Source organism: Grampus griseus, assembly GCF_964374135.1.
Source record: "Grampus griseus genome assembly, chromosome: 11".
Classification (NCBI taxonomy): domain Eukaryota; kingdom Metazoa; phylum Chordata; class Mammalia; order Artiodactyla; family Delphinidae; genus Grampus; species Grampus griseus.
In genome coordinates, this window is record NC_139005.1 from 99,784,524 (window position 1) to 99,801,969 (window position 17,446).

At 50.7% G+C, this 17,446-nt stretch overlaps 1 protein-coding gene across 1 annotated transcript in view; it reads left to right on the forward strand.

The window, feature by feature from the left end:
• Window positions 1-17,446, forward strand: part of TBC1D22A (TBC1 domain family member 22A) — a 314,758-nt gene that overhangs the window by 89,946 nt on the left and 207,366 nt on the right. Inside the window, exon 5 of the mRNA XM_082666699.1 lies at window positions 6,177-6,247. Coding sequence (XP_082522825.1) covers window positions 6,177-6,247 — 71 coding nt within the window. The remainder of the gene's footprint in view (window positions 1-6,176; window positions 6,248-17,446) is intronic.

The following is a 17,446-nucleotide window of genomic DNA, read 5'->3' on the forward strand; positions in this document are numbered from 1 at the left end:
AGCAAGGCAAGCTTTCCACTTGCTCCTGTTTACAGCTGGAGGCAGCTTGCAGGCTGCAGCGCAGCTGAACCTGGCGGTCTTGCCGAGTTGAGGACTCAGGAAAGGGGGTTCCCAGAGGCCGAGACAGAGCGTGTGGAGCAGAGTGCTGGACAGGAGAGAATAGCTAGACGTAGAGCCCAGGTGTCGGCACAGCGTCCCTCCAAGTCCTTGGCCGAGTGCTGATCTTCTCACGGGTGGGGTGAGATTCCATGAGGCAGGGAAAGAGTCCCCAGAAAGCAGTCAGTCAAACAACCACCAGAGCTCACGCAGGCGTCGGCTGTGGGCTGTTGCTGGCCATCACTTGCTGCCGGTACCGGGACTGGGAAGTCGCTCTGGCCAGTAGCTGAACGTGGGAGAAACCCTGTGTGCTCAGGGCCCGCGTGCTGGAGAAAACACGCTCCGCAGGGCCTAAGTGCGGGAGAAAGCCTGCTCGGGGGAGGCGAGAGCTCAAGGGAGCTGGGGACCACCCTCTGCAGGAGCCTGGAGAACCTGGACCAGAGCAGCCCTTGCTCCTCGATGGTCCTTCCTTCACCCTCTGCTGAAAAGGAGAGCGGCATGCCAGCTGACCAAGGAGAAATATTTATAAGACCCAGTTCCATGATCAGAGAGGGAATAAATTGATAACTGGCATATCTGGCATTCAAAAACAAAACCAAAAACCCAGGCATGCAAGGAAATAGGAAAATATGACCTAGAACCAGAAGAAAAATCAATCATTAGAAACAGACCCATGGATCAATAATAAAATTATTATGAGCAACCCAATAAAAAGATGGGTAAAAGATTTCAATATAAACTTCATAAAAGGTATAAAAATGGCCAGAAAGCACATGAAAATCGGTTCAACGTGCAACATCATTACTCATCACAGAATGGCTAATTAAAACTGTAATGAGATACCATTTAACATTTAGTAGAATGATGAAAATTAAAGACCGACGTAACACTAAATTTTGACCAGGACTGGAGCAGTGAAAACTTTCCTGCATTAATGGTGGAAAGTGTAAAATGGTTCAACCACTTCGGAGGACCGCATGGCAGTTTTTTTAAATAAGGTTGAAGGTGTATCTGTCCTGTGACCCAGCAGTTCCGCTGCTTCATAGTTGCCTGATAGAATTGGAAACATCCACCCATAAAGCAGGTACCCACAGGAACGTGCATAGCAGCTTTTCCACGGAGGAAAGCTTGTCAATAACCCAGGCACCTGTGAGCAGGTGGATACCTAAACAGGTGGTGATATATTCATAGCAAAGAATACTGTCCCTGCTTGTAAAGAAGGAACTACCGCTACACGCGTGACTCTGACAGACACGTTATGAGCAGAGAGGTAGGACACAAACGAGGGCATCCCGTGTGTAGTATTTACGTGAATTTTAAGGACAGGCAGAGCTAATCTATGGTGATAGATACCAGAAAGGGGTTAGCTCGGAGTGGGGGGCAAGGAGGTACTAGAAGAGGGTGAGAGGAGTGTTCTCAGTCCTGTTGGGGGGCTATATTCATTCTTTTATTGTGTATAAATTACACTTCAATTAAAAATGTGACACCTGCCCCCCCCACCAAAAAAAAAAAGAAAAAAGAAACACCTCTGAAGGGCTGGAGGGAGGAATTGGTCTTGCATCTCTCCAGTACTTACTGCCAAGCAATCGCAAGGCACTGCCTCAGGACAGACAAGCAGGAGAATCATGGGGTCTGACCTCCAGGAACTCATAAGCCCCCTCTAGGAGGTGAGACTGATGCTCCTGGCGTGGCCCTGAAGGTGGGCGGGCTCCGGGCTCCGGGCTCTGGGCTCCAGGTGGCACTCACAGAAGAGGGAAGTGAGTGAGGGCTGGAGTCGTCAGGAAGGTGTCCTAGGTCTGGAAGAGGCTGAGCTGGGCCTGGAAGGCTGGGTGGATTTTGAAAAGTTGGAGGTAAAGGTGGAGATGGACAGGAACTTTGTAGAAACACAGCAGGGTAGACAATGAAAGGTAGGTCTCAGCATCCTTGAGCCCGCTCCCTGAACCCCTCCCCAAGTCTGGCTGTGCTTCTCGATTCCTGTGTGTGCTGGCAGAAATACTCAGTGCGGCTACATTCTCTTCTCTGTTGTTCTCTTTTCATAATTTAGAGAAGTTTATTCTATATCCACCCACAAAACGATACCCATTCTTTTCCATGGCAACATTGTCGTCCAGTGGGGATGTAACAGGGTTTTTAATCATCTCTCTGTTAATAGACACTTTGTTTCTAATTTTCCATTATGGTTGTACTCAGATGCTAACACCCTTGTGTATAATCCTTGGGTACCTTTGCAGACATCCTTGTCGAATAGGTTTCTTCAAGTGAAGTTGCTGCTCAAACATTATACACCATTAAAATTTGACCAACAAAAAAATTATATCAATATACACTCTTACCAAACTATAAGAGAGTGGCTGTTTACCCAGAATCTCATCAATATTGGGCATTATTTAAGATTCTAACTTTTGACAAGTGTCTTGTTTTAATAATGTAGTTTGTTCTTTGATCACCATTAAGGTTACGTGCCTAGTTTTGTACATTTATTAGCCATTTCTGTCTCCTGTGAATTTTCCATTTTTCTGTAGATTGATCACTCTTACTTTTTTATGTGTTCTTTACATATTAGTGATGTTAACCTTTTAACATTTTATGTTGCATGTGTAGTTTTCGGATCTGTCATTTGTTTTTTTTAACGTAGTTTCTTTCACTGTACAGTCATTTTAAACTTTTATGTAGTTAATTTGTTAAGCTTTTTATTTATAGTTTCTGAGATTTGTGTCTTGCTTCGGAAGACCTTTTTCCCATCCCACAGACAGCAAGATATTCTCTTATATTTTCTTGTATTTTAAAAATCATTCCTTTATACACATGTTGCATTTACATCTTTGGGTCTTTAATCATCTGGAAATACGTTTTTGTGTGGTAAGATATATGTTCTAAATTACTTCTCTGATAATAGATACTATATTGTTGGGACGTCATTAGTTGGTGGGCCCCTTGATTTGAAATGCTCTTTTTATCACAACTAAATACAGGTTTGATGTGAACCACTTATTCTGTTACACTTCTCTCTCTCTTCATTTTAGCTTTGCTCGTAGAATCCTTATGTCTTAATTACTGTAGTCCTAGTATACATTTTCTTATCCGTTAATGCAAATTCTTTTACGTTATTCTTTCTGGAAATTTTATTGGCTGCTCTTATGCATTTGCTCCTCCAGATGAACTTCAGGTCAGCTAATTACGTTTCCGTCTATCCTGAAACTTACATGCAGTCTATCCTGTTGGAATTTGGATTGGCTTTGCTTTGAATTTAAAGATGGACAGTTGACAGCATTGTGATTTTGAGTCTTAGATCCAGTCTTCTGTGTCTTCTTGTTTTTATCTCCTAAGTTTCTCTTTGGTCACTGCCCTTCTCTCACTGTCACCATCCAAGCCACCGTCACCTCTGCCTTGGGCTTCCTAAGTAGCCCCTTAAGTGGGCTCTTTGGGGCCACTGGCCCCTCTGATCCTTTTTCCACTGTGGTCAAGGCTTTGCATAAGCTGTTCGCTGGGCCCAGAATATTCCGCTTCGGGCCCCCTCTTCTCTCAGGTGATCTCTCCGCGTCTCTAGGTCTTAGTTCGGTTCTCATGTCCTCAAGGAGACCTCCCTAACTGGGTACACCTTCCCACTGAGGGCTTCACTGTGCTGTTCACCTCATCTTTTAAGCACTTTATCCAGTCGTGATCTTACATTTGCCATGACCTTGGAGTGGGAGGTGAGTTCCCTGCTCCTGGGGGCTGTGTGGTGGTCACTTGAGTAATTCCCCTACCGCTGGCCTTGTGCCTGGCCCCGTGGATGTGTTCCTTAAATACTTGTTGATGTCAGTCATCGAGCTCAGTGTTTTCCTCTGTTTCTTTATGTCTTTAAGTAAAACCCCTATAGTTTTCTTCATATGGTGTTGTGTATTTCTTGTTAAGGTTGTGCCTGCCAAGTTTTCTATCTATTTCTTTTGTCAGTGGTGACAAGCTATTGATTTTTGTCCCTTGCATCTGCCCGTCTTGCTGGACTCAGAACCCTGGTTCCTGCCTGTCTCCTGGTGCTGCCGGCCTCTCTGCTGGCTTCGTCCTCAGGCTGGTTGGATTCTAGGTGGCTGTCGCAGTCCCCAGCCTGACCTCTGACCCGAGCAACATTCAGAGGAGGCAAGAGAGGGTTACCTCCGACACATTTCCCAAGAGCCAGGAGGAGCTTTCTCAGAAGCCCCCAGCTAATTTGCTCTCTCTTCTCAGTGGTTCACATAGGGTCCCAGGCCCATTGCCGGATCAGTCACCGGTGAGGGCGTGGCTTAGCTCCAAACCAGCCAACCCGGTCTAAGTTTAGAGTGAGGCAGGCGGGTTCAGCCTCCCCTGGGCTGCCGGGGGTGGTCACTTTGCATAACCAGGATTCTCCTGGAAAGGTGGAAGGGGCGAATGGGCCCCGGGGTGAAAGTCCACACCTGACATCTGTCAGAGCAGTCCTGTTACTTCTCCCATCCACTCATTCCAACACCATAATAAAGTTATAAGATTTCCTGATGCGGAACCATCCTTTCATTCCTGGAGTAAATCCTACTGGTGTCTGCTGTTCTTTGGATATCCAGTTGTGTTTTGATCTAAGATTTCGATCTTGTCTGTGTTCCAAGAAGCTTTCTTAGTAATGGAAGTTAATCGTGGGGAAGGACTCCGGGACGTGAAGGTCACTTGGTTCCTGTGCCGCCACGGCCAAGTCACCTAACCTCTCTGAGACTGTTCCTCATTCACCTTGTAGGATTGAGGCCCTAATGAACTCAAGCTGTTTGGAGGATCAAATAATATATATGAAAAAGCTTCTTTTAAACACCCGAGCTCACACAACGTCAGAACTGTGTCTCATGCTGTCTATTTAAGGTACCATTTTTATGAGTTTCTTTCATGAAGAGAGAGAACGTTAACGACTGAGATTTCTCTCGGCTTTCTTCATAAACGATCATCAGAAAGCCAGGCTCATGCAGTCAGAGGGGCCCTGGGAACATGATTGGTAAACATTGCGTTATTGGTGTTCCTGCTTTTCATAACATCCTTAGGGAACTGGGGAAGATTTGATATTTTCTGAGATTGCCGTAAAATGCAAGTTATCGCTGGTAACGTTGCCCAATTATTCTGTACTTGTTTTACTTAGACTTTAGTAATTGGAAAAAGATTAGATGCCAGGACTTTGTATTTTGTTGATTATATTACCAAAGTCTTCTCTTTAATCATTTCTTTTATTCCTAGTATTAATCATTAGCTCTGAGCTGTTAGGTGGAGGACCTAATGGTGGATTCCTAACTTAAAGGAAAGAAATAATTACTTCAGTTTCTGTGGCATTGAGTGTTATCTATCTACAAATTGAAATGTGTTCTCTAGCCGTTCAGGGCATGTGATGGAGACACTGGAGGAGACCCAGGTCAGACAGAATTCAGGGGCCCTTATCCTTGTCCCACCCCCCCTGGCCCAGGCTGTGCCCCATCCTGCCCTTCGTCCAGGCTCCTCTGCCCCTGCCAGCCCCGCCCCTCTGTGACACCCCCCCCCCCCCGCCCCCATAGGTGTTCGTTAGGGCAGCAGTGACTTGTACTCTTTAAACTTGATTGTCCTTGGTGTGTGTAATACGCTACATCCTTATCAGTGCTGTGTAGACACAAGCGTATCTCCGTGAAGGAATGTCTTTCAAAACCAGTCCTGGGAAAAACACCTCACAGTAGGTCTTCTTAAACAGTAAGTGGTGAGAGTGACATGGGATGAAAGAAAGATGTGAAGTTGGGAGGGGGAGGGAGTGAGAGAGAGAGAGAGAAGGAAGGAAGAGGGTGGGAAGGAAGGAGGGGTGGAAGGAAGCCGAGTCCTCTGGACCTCACCTGTCTCGGTGTCTCCAGGATCACTGGGGTGTGTTTAGCAAACACGTGCTAAGATTTAAATGTAAACAGGTCATGTTTAGCTTTGCTTGAATAGAGTGGGTTGAGAACAGTCAGTATCTGGAATTTTTATCATTTAGGTTCAGCGTGGTTTCATGTCCGGGGCTCTTTGCCCCCTAGTAACTGGTGGAGGACGTTACCACACAGTGGAAGGTTTGCTTGCTGTTTGTAACCCTGTTCCTGTCTCTTTTCTGTCAACAGAAGAATTGCGGAAGTTGAGCTGGTCCGGGATCCCGAAGCCCGTCCGTGCCATCACGTGGAAGCTGCTCTCGGTGAGTCCCCCCGGGCCTACCTGCCCGCGCCTCTTCCTCCCGCGAGGACGGGCTCCCCTGGCCTGGCCAGGCTCCCGGCCCGGTCACGTGCCCTGTCTGTGCCGCGGTGATCTGGGCCTTTGCCGGGGCCAAGATGGCATTTCCCATCCTTTGCTTAATTTCAAGCTTGGTTTGACAAGGCTGGCAGAAAATGAGGGTAAGTCATAATTTATGGCGGCTGTATTCTTTGTCTCTGATCTTATTGGTTTTTAAATCTTTGTGGTATCTCCAAACCTGTGGTATAGAAAAGTTCCGGCATAGAAAATTATTTCAACTCTGAGGGTCCAAACAGGGAAGTATGCTTGAGGATTTTTTTAAATGTTAGTAACCACGCCATTAGAAACAGTTTGTGTCGGTGTGATGGCGGCTGGAGTTGTGGCTTGCTCGCCCCTAGTGCTGAGCTGCCGGTCGTGGAGGCTTCTGGGGAAGCTCGGGTGCTGGTGCTTCACCTGAGCCCGTGTCAGAAGCGAGCTCGGCCCTGCTGAGAATTTCAGAATAGTTTATTGACAGCTTTCTTCCCCTTTCCTTTTTGTATTATTTTTGGAGCTAAGTTACTAAGGACCCTAAGAGTTTACTCTAAATTGCGTCTGACTTTCAGTATTTAAGACTCTTTCTCGCTAATGAGTCTTGATAAATTTGCAGCTTAGTACCTCGTAATCCTAATTGCAGATGCAGCTCTGAATGGTGAATATTTATTGACTAAATATTCTCTTGCAATTAAAATTAGACCTACTGCAATTGCTTATGTTTTTGTTGTTTGGTGTTTTTTATTTTAAGCGTTTGTATCCAGTTTTCCGAATGTACAGGAAGTTTGGATGAAAATACCTTTAAGAGCCTCTGTTGCGGTTTTGTCTTTGTTAAGGGTGTGCTGCACCTGGTGGAAAGTCCTCCGTGAATTACGTTGTCCTGTCCTCTTTCCTTTCGTTCTCAGCCTCTGCGGGTCATGGTTTAGGTCCCCTCATGTGCTGCCCAGTGATTGACCTGGAAGAAGGGCCAGCTGGGACTCAGTGGACAGAGGGGCAGAAGAGGAGATAGCACAGGCTCCACTTGGCTGATCTGAAGGGATGGGGGGAGGTGGGGAGAGCCTGTGACCAGGAGTGCTGCGGATGCAGGTGACAGAAAGTCCAGCCTGCTCACGCACATTTATTCACTTAACCACCACTGATTACAGGGGCCCTTTGCCCGGAAGCAGAGGGGAATTAGACACTAGTCCACCACAGTGGGTTGGGGTGCTTGGGTTTGGTCAGGGGTGCAGCAGGGTTTGCTCTGGGGACCACAGACTGTGGGATGTATGGGATGCAGGCGGGCACTGTGGGCGAGAGGAGGGCAGCAGTGTAAGTGCCGAGGGCACACGTACTGGGGGGAGGCCTTCACTCCCAGGGTCTGCACGTGGTGGCGGTGGGTGAGAGGTGGGGGGGAAAGGACAGAGATGAGTGGGGCAGTTCTGACTGTCTTAGGCTTGCGTTGACGGCTGAGTTAAAAAAAAAAAAGGGCGTTGGGGTCAATGAGCAGACCCTGTCCTTCCAAAGTGGGGGCACCAAGAAAGAGGGGGCCGTTCCAGGGCAGTGCAGACTCACGCAGTGCCAGACAGGGCTTCTTGGAGAAGGTGGGATGCTTCTGTGGCATCTCGAAGGGGGTGTCAGGACTCCTCCGGAGAGGGAGATGAGGAGTCACGTGGCCTGGGGCACGCAGCAGAGGCAGGGCCAGCAGGAGTCAAGGCCGAGGTGAGCCAGCTCCCCAGGAACCAGCAGGCTGAGCCCTTGGGCGAGGGAGGGGATGGGGAGGCACGGGGAGCTGGAACCAGGGGAGGCCGGCGCTCAGGGGCCACACCCTGAAGGCTTGAAGTGGGGGGCTGGGGGGCTGCGTTTCTGGTGAAGCCAGGAGCCTCTTGCAGGGGCCATTGGTTGGCTTATCCGTTCATTTGATCAGTATTTATCGAGCGTTTTCCGTGTCTCAGGCACTGTGTGTGATGCCAGGAGGTAGCAGGGAAGGGAAAACGACCACGTCCCATCCCTCACGGGGTCTGCGGAACAGGGTGGAGTCCCTGCCTTCCTCTGCTGCCCCCAGGACAGAGCTGGATCTCACTGCACGGAAAGGAGCCCATCTTCCCAGGAGCCCATGTCCCCAGTGCGCTATCTCCCGCTCTCTTTCTTTGCTTTTTCACTTGTTTTGCAAACATTTATCGAGTGCTTGCTGTGTGCCAGACCAAGCATGTGCGAGAGATTCCTCTGGAAGCGGTGGTCTGTGCCCCTTGGAAGGGGGTTAGAGCTGGGGCAGGGAGAACAGGAGGGGGAGAGGGGGTCCAGGGCTGCAGGTGTGGGTGGGGCTCGGGCAGTTGAGGAGAAAGCCAGGGTGGGCGCTTTGGAACTGTGCTCACTGACAGTCCAGGCCTGTGCGGGCGAGCAGGGGTGACACCCCAGCCTACAGGGCTCCTGGGCCGCACGTGGTGCAGCCACGGGGGCAGGGAGGGGGCTCTGGGCACCCGGGGGCAGGGAACCCAGCGGGTTGAGGGGTGTTGGTCAGACCCGGGTGCGGACAGGCGGAAGGAGGTGGACCGTGGGCGCGGTCGCCTCCTGTCCTGTAAACCGGACCCAGGGGCTTGTTTCTGAGGCTTCCGCTCATGCCTCGGGTGCTCCCCGGCGGTCAGCCTCAGCACGTGTCCCGTGGCAGGCCGTGGCAGGAAGCGCAGGCGCTCAGTGAACCCTGCCCCTCACGCAGCCCTGGTCCAGCAGATGTTTCTCGTGGGTCTGCCCTCAGCTGGGCCCTGTGCAAGCGCCAGGCCCAAGGGCGCCACGGGGACGGCGGGGAGAGAACCCTGCGGGCGCCTAGGCCGCGGGGGCGGGCTGTGTGTGGAGGAGGGGTCTCTGCAGTCAGGGCTGCCTCTCGGTCGTTCTCTGTCTCTGAGGGTCTCACCCAGCCTGACACTCCTCTCTCCTGGGAGGGAAGCTCTCGCAGATCCTGAGGTTTGGGCCCATGAAACAGATCCGAGCCTTGGGTGGACTGAGGCGTCAGGCTTGGTACCGCCTCCGGCTCGCTGTGACTCGGGGTCTGCTGAGCGCCCACCCCAGGCTGGGCAGCAGGGACGTGGCGGTTTCAGGTCACCTCTTGACCTTTTGTGGCTTTCCATTCTGGGTCCACATTCGTGTCGCCTGGGCAGCTTGGGAAATGCTGCTATCTGGGTTCCCTAGGGGTTCTCAGGCGGGCCCGGGGTTGGTGACTGCTGCTCCAGGACACTCTGGCCCCACGTGGGACAGGGCAGGGCACCCCCGAGCCCGCTGGCAGACAGGACGCTGAGGGCAGCGCACCTGGGCGGAGGTGCTGGGCGGGGGAGCGGCTGGGCCTGACTCAGCCAGGTCGTGCGGTCCGGGGCTCAGCTGCCGGGGCGGAGGTGGGTGTCCCAGTCCCCTCGGTGTCCAGGATCAAGAGTTGAACCCAGGATCGGGAAGAATTTACGCTCTGTCCAGTTTAGAAAGACCACCAACCGCAGCTGAACTTGAATATGAATCTAGTTCAAGACCTGGCTAACAAATGACTTTCCCGACACGTTCAAGATTTGTCGTTAACACCATCCTGGTGGCTCGTGGACGAGTACTGTTCTTAACTGATGAGTAGGAAATGCTGCTTTAATGAAGAAAGATGGGAAACTTGGCTCTGGTCACTTATGGAGAGCTAACACATGCTCTGGAACTTTCCATTAAACCACCACTGACGCTGGTTGACATTGAAATTCCATCCAAGCCGTGCAGTAACTTTTAAAAATTAATCCTGTAGACACTGATTTATTTAAAACAGATAACCAGACAGGACCTGCTGTATAGCACAGGGAATTCTGCTCAATATTCTGTAATAACCTAAATGGGAAAAGCACTTGAAAAAGAATGGATACATGTATATGTATAACTGAATCACTTTGCTGTACACCTGAAACTAACACAGCATTGTTAATCAACTATACTCCAATATAAAATAAAAGTTTAAAAAATTTTAAAAAATTAGTGCTGTAGAAAATCATATTTTTGACTCTTAAAAATAACCATCTCAGGGGCTTCCCTGGTGGTGCAGCGGTTGAGAGTCCGCCTGCCGATGCAGGGGACACGGGTTCGTGACCCGGCCCGGGAAGATCCCACATGCCGCAGAGCGGCTGGGCCCGTGAGCCATGGCTGCTGAGCCTGCGCGTCCGGAGCCTGTGCTCCATCCGCAACGGGAGAGGCCACAACAGTGAGAGGCCCGCGTACCACACAAAAAAAAACAAAAAACAAAAACTATTTCAGAAACATTGAACAGAAACAAAGTAAACACTTGACATTTATGCTAGTCAGTAGTATGGTTAGAAATGATCAGTGAAACTCTGGTATCATCTTTCCTTCTTTCAATATATTGAGGTGAGTTTGCACGTGAACCCAGCAGGAGGGAGCGATTTGATGTTTGTGTCACCGGGACAATTTTGATATAAGTATATGCATGCATTGTTTTACATTTATGATTAGTGTTTTTATAGCATGCTAATACAGCAATTAAGTTTTCTGTAATTTAAAATTCAGTGCATACTTGAATATATTTCATTTGCATAATTTCCAGTCTTGCTTAATTACCTAGGGGCCTCAACTTGCATATGTGTGTTTTCCTTTAGGAACGGGAACGTCAGGAATATGTGTGGGGTTTTTTATTGCCCGTGTCCCCGTTTTGATACCCTTGCCTTTTAGGAGTTGTTTTGGTACGTTAGTTAACGTTTGGGGTGGCGAGAATTTCTGGGTACTCGTTCACATTCACTAAGAATCCTTTGGTGGCACTGCAGGTGATCTGCATAAGGCTGTCCACTCTGACCCCGGCTGACACCGGGCTGGCCCCACTGCCCTGGCCTGGCACACACGTCCATGCCTCTCCTGTGCCAGGCTGTTTCGAGCTTGCCCAGGGCCAGCCAGGACATGCTGCCCTGTGTGCTCCATGCGGCTCCGTCACCTTTCTCAGGGCGTCTGTGTCTGTCCCTCTCCACCTCCATCCTCTCCTGCATCACCAAACCCAACCCAGAGCAGTACTGGGCCAGCACAGCCCTACTTCTCATCAATTAGCTTAGACACGTCCTCCCCAGCCCCCAGGGCGGGGGCGCTCCTTGGGCGTGATGGTGTCCTTGCACATCTGTTGACATCATTTGTTCATCCACCAAGTATCTATGGAGCGTCTGTTGTGTACAGACAGTATCCTGAGCCCTTGGGGGCTGTCTGTGAACAAAAGGGGTGACGGTTCCTGCCCCGGTGGAGCTGGCGTTCTCGTGGGATGACACAAGCAGTAAACGCAACAAGTAAACTTCGCAGTATCTTCCAAGGAGCTGAGTGCTACAGAACAGAACGCGAGCAAAAAGTAGGGGGGATTCTGAGGGTGAGGTCGGCGGCCGGGGCGACACCTGTGAGCAGGCACTTGGGTGGGGGGGAGGGACGTGGCCACGCAGGGTCTGGGGCAGCGCGTCCAGGTTCCTGGGTTCTTTGGAGAGGGATGTACCAACTCCAGCAGCGCGTGGGCCCTCGGGACGCGGTGCAGACCAGGCGGCCCCGCTGCCTGGAGCCGTGCTTGGACGTTGAGGGTAAGCAGCAGAGACTAGCAGCGTCCTCGGCCCCGATGCCGAGAGGAGGGGCCGCTCCTGTGGAAGGGCCAAGGCGGCGCCCGAGCCTGGAGCCCAGACCGAGCGTGTGGGAGCTGGCCCTGCAGAGGGGCAGGAGGAGGGCGGGCGGCTTCATCAGGCCCGGCAGGTTCCGTTCCAGGCGCCGTGGCTCCTGCCGTCCGCGCTGCGGCCTGTCCTCGGAGCTGAAAGATCCTCCTGTACACGAAGGTGCACAGCCGAGTTCCCATAACATTTTACCGACAGAGTATCCTGTGGGCTGGACGTGGCCTGTGGGTGGTAGTTTGCTGACCCTGATGCAGAGGAGAAGGGCCCCGGGCAGAGGGAGCAGCGAACTCAGAGGGGCCACGAGCCAGGGTGAGTGAGGGAAGGGGAGGGGAGAGTGTCCCCCGGCTGCGAGCTGGGGAGGGCTGGGCCGGGCGGGCGGGAGGGTAGGCGCGAGCACACTGAGAGGGGGCAGGGGCCCTGGGGCGCGGTGCTGGGCGGTCCGGTCCTTCTTTCCCACAGCAGCGCTGGCAGGCGTGCAGGGATGGCCTGACGGGTGGGGAGAGAAGCAGGGCCTGGTCCACCGGCAGCCGGCCGCCGCAGCATCCCTGCATCCCGGTGCTGTCGGGACGTGTGTGTGTGGCAACGTGGTGGCGGGGGACTCGGTCCCTGCTTCTGTGAACGAAGCCAGGTGGCCCCGAGCAGGTGGGGCCTCAGGTGGGCCGGCTTTGCCTTCAGTCCCCCACCAGGTCTGCGTGCCTCTGGGGCCCTTTTCCTCACCTGGGAACAGGGTTGGCGTCGGCCTGTGTGCGCCGGCGAGGGTTAGAGGCAGGTCTGTGTGTCGCCTGGTGAAGAGCTACACAGTCACCCGTGACTGTGGCAGTTTTAGGACAAAGAAAAAGAAGTAAACCCTGGAAATCGTTACTCTCCAGGAGGTGACAGAGACTTGACATGGCAGTGAGGCCAGCCTGGGCGTGGCCGACGCCCCTGGTCCCACACGGATTCTCTGAAGCTGTGACTTCCCTCGGGGGGGCAGGGCTGGGAGCCCAGCAGGAAGGGGGCTCTGTGCTGGGGCCCCCCCAGGCCGGCATGTTCCAGGTGGTGCTGGCTGCAGAGGCCGCGTCCTGAGCCGCTCAGCTTTGCCGGCTGGCACGTGGAGGCTCTGCGGGCGGGCCCGGCACTTCCGTCCACACTGCGGGGCTCCCGTCTGTTTTTGGCGCTGGTGTAACTCCGTGAGGCGGTCTGCTCTTTGGAACACACATGCCTCACTTGACCAGAAAATAGAGGCAGGTGGGAACCGCGGCCACTCCTTTCCTCGGTAGTAGGGCTGCTCACTATCTGACTCTCATGTATTGTCAGATGGACCTGCTGCTCTGGGAATGGGCCCCTTTCCGACCAACGGTAATCAGTTGAAGCCGTGTGAGGGCAGGTGTTCTCCATGGGGGCTTCTCCTTGCTGTTGGAGAAGGTGGAGGGCAGGTGACACCTTGTGCCCAGGCTGCTGGGATGTAAATTGCTACACCTCCTGGCAGCGTCACTTGGAAAAAAAGGCATCAGGAGCCTTAAATGTAGCCCGTATCCCTTGGAGCTAACGATGCACTTGTAGAAATATTACTGCTCACGGCCACGTATTGTAGAATACTGGACAATTGGAAGTTGTCAGAACGTTCAGAAATCGAGGAAAGGTTAAATAGAAATCCGTATAAAGAAATATATATGGTGGAAGGCTATGCAGCCTTGGGGATCAGTGGTTTTAGAGCAGGGGTTGGCAAGCTTTTTCTGTAAAGGGCTGCAGAGCAAGTGTTTCAGCACGTGTTTCAGTGGGTCACATGGTCTCTTTCCGACCACTCAGCTCTACCTCGGTTGTGTGCAGCCATACACGTGAGCAAACGGGCGTGGCTGTGTGCTGCCAAAGTTCTGTTTATAGAAATGGGCAGTGGGCTGGCATTTGCCGACTCCTGTAGTGGAACAATACGACGTGACAGCGGTAATACGGTCATGATTTGAAGTTGAGATACATAAGCACGGAATGTTGGAGAGGAAATTTCCTTCAAAAGGACTAGTCATTAAAAGTAAATTGGGCTTCGTTAAAGTCAGGAACTTCTCTTCATCCAAAGACATCCCTAGTAGGGAGAAAAGGCAAACCATGGGGACGAGGAGGAGATGCTTGCAACAGGGCTCACGTCAGACTACATGTGGCAGGTGCTTATGCATCAGGAGGAGAGAGGGGGACCACCTGACAGGGGAGGGAAAGGGGCTGCACTCAGATGACGTGCACGGCATCCTTCAATCCACTGGAGATGCAGGTGAAAACTGCATTCTGATAGCTACCTCCGTGAACCCGTCGGGATGGCCAAAATGAAAAGATGTCTGATACCAAGTGTTGGTAAGGATGTAGGGCAGTGGGCGTTCCCATGCGCTCCGAATGGGAGTATAATTGCTTTGGAAGATTCTTTAGCAAAACCTGTCAGAGGTATGCCCACCTAGCAGTTCTGTTCCCAGGTATATACTTAACAAAATGTGCATCGTGCATTATAAAAGGCAGGTACAAGAGTGTTTATCCCAAAAACCTGGTAGCAACCCAGATGTCTGTTAACAGACGGATTTTGTACATGGAGATATTATGCAACAGTGAAAATTTTTTTATTGTATTGTTTTTTTATTTTTGGCTATGTCAGGTCTTAGTTGCGGCACGTGGGATCTTCGTTGCGGTGTGCCGGCTTCTCTGTAGTTGTGGCATGCGGGTTTTCTCTCTCTAGTTGAGGCATGCAGGCTCAGTAGTTGTGGCACGTGGGCTTAGTTGCCCCGTGACATATGGGATCTTAGTTCCCCGATCAGGGATCGAACCCGCGTCCCCTGCGTTGGAAGGCGGATTCTTTACCAGTGGACCACCAGGGAAGTCCCACAACAGTGAAAATTAACTACTGTTTTTGTGTTACAAAATGAATGAATTTTTCAAACATAATGCTGAGTTTAAGCAACGAGCCAAAAAAAGATTCTATGTATATGAAGTTCAGAAATAGGCAGAATTTATCCAGGTGTCAGGAGTCAGGGAGGTACCTCTGACACCAGATCAGGAGGTAAGGGTCAGTGGTTGGAAGCCTCCCAAAGGGCCCTGAGACAGGTTCAATCTACGATCATTCACACACACTTTTTGGGAGCGCACGTGCACACGCACGTTATGTTTCAGTACAAGTTTATTAAAAAGTTTAAATGCTGTGATCCAAATGTGATAAAACAAATGTGCATGAGTGTGTAATCTGTAATACAGAACAACTGCTAATGGAGATGCCTTAGAGAACTAAAGGGGATGCGTGTGCTCACACAGCTGAGAAGATGCGGCTGGACTTAGGTTGATTTCATCATCAAGGCGACTGAGCTCAGCTCTTCTTGAGTCAGCTCTTCATGGTGGACCTGCAGCTCGTGGTTCTCCCTCGTGGTCACAGAGTGGCCGCTGCAGCTCCAGACTGTGCACATTCTCTTTGATTCACAAGCAGCAGCAAAGAAGGCCCCGGGCCTGGCTTTTGTGCCTGCATCGGGTCCCCCCTTTACCCCTGAGCCTGCCGGTCACTGGCTGGTGGGATGGTGTAGCTGTTTAGCTTATTAGCCCATCAAGACCTGTCCTGAAGGAAGGGGATTACCCACCTTCAGGTGGCACATGGGTTGAGACTAGGAAGACGCAGTTCCCAGAGGCTCTTCAGGGCTCTGTTTGAACAAAGGATGCATAGATGTTTAGCAGTAAGCACAGTGACGTTGACTTGGGATGTGAAAGTGCTTTAAAACGCAGAAAGCACTGCAGGGGATGTATTGGTTCATTTCTCACTCACACATGAATGCACTCAGTGAAAACTTGGGTGCCTGCCATGTGGCTGGCACAGTGAGGGGCTGGCTCTGCAGAGCCTCGTGCCAGGTGCTGCTGGGGCGCTGTGTGAGCAGCCTCTTCAAGGGTCAGGTCTAGCCTCTGGAGGGAGTGACGTTGAAGGGACACTCGAGGGATAGGCTTTAAACGTTAGGAAGAAAGCAAGGAGAAAACACTTCTTACAAGGGACGCAAGGACCACTAAATATAAAAGAAAATCTTTGTCCATTGGACTTCATGAAAATGTGAAACTTCTGTTGTTTGAGACATAAAAAGGCAAGCCACAGGCTAGGAGAGTATAATCACAGTGCATATATTTGACAGAAAGACTCGCGTCTCGAATGTATACAGCACTCATAAAACTCACTAAGAAGACAAGCAACTGAATAGAAAACTGGGCAAAAGATGTGAACAGACGTTTCACCAGAGAAGAGAAGCAGTGGCAGAAGAGTTTGTGAACAGACGCTCAACATCATGAATCATTCGGGAAATGAAATTAGAAGCCCTCGACAGAGTGACTGATATTAGAGGTTGACAATACTGAGTGTCAGGGAGGCTGTGGAACGTCTGAGATTCTCAGACATTGTTAGCTGGGATGGAAAATGGTATCATCCTTCTGGGAGAGGATCTGGCAGTGTCTTAGAAAACTAAACATACACCTACATTGTGACCCAGTAACTCTGCTCCTGGGTATTTACCCAGGAGAAATCAAACTGTATATTCATAAAAATCTTGTGCAAGAATATTTATGACAAGCGTTATTTAAAATAACCCCAAACTAGAAACAGCTCAAATGATCAGCAAAGAGTGAATGGCTTAACAAACTGGTAAATAGCCGTACCCTGGAAATTCCACCTGGGGAGAAAGAGGAGGCCACTGTTGGTTCCTGAAAGAATCTCAGAAGACAGCAGGCTATCATACGGCATTTGTCTTTCCCTTTCCGACTTACTTCACTTGTATGATCATCTCTAGGTCTATCCACGTTGCTGCAAATGGCATTATTTCGTTCTTTTTTATGGCTGAGTAGTATTCCATTGCATATATGTACCACATCTTCTTTATCCATTCGTCTGTTGAAATCTAAAATATGGCGCAAATGAACTTATCTACAAAACAGAAACAAACTCACAGACGTAGAGATCAGACTTGTGGTTGCCAAGGGGGGCGGCGGGGAGGGAAGGACTGGGAGTTTGGGGTTGGTGGATGCAGATTATTCCATATAGAATGGATAAACAACAAGGTCCTACTGTTGAGCACCGGGAACTAGAGCCATTCTCCTGGGATAAACCATAGTGGAAAAGAATATAAAAAAAGAGTGTCTATAGGTGTATAACTGAGTCACTGCTGTACAGCAGAAATTAATACAACACTGTAAATCAACTATACTTCAGTTAAAAAGAAGCCAGCAGGCCGAGTGAAGGAAACCTTGCCCCCAGGCACAGGTCCACATGATTCCACTTACGGGTGATTCTAGGGCGGCAGCCGCGACCTGTGGGGAAGAGGGGGTGGGGGGACCGCAGAGGGCACTGGGGCGGTTTTGGGGCGATGACACTGCTCCATTCTTCACGGGGGCAGCTGTCGCATGGCTGTGCCCCTTTGTCAGATGTCATGGAACCGTTTCCTGAAAAGAGGCACCTTCTGTTTTATCCCTGGTGTGGTGGTAATGTTGACTGAAAAGTAGAAAATGTAAGACAGGAGTCTGGG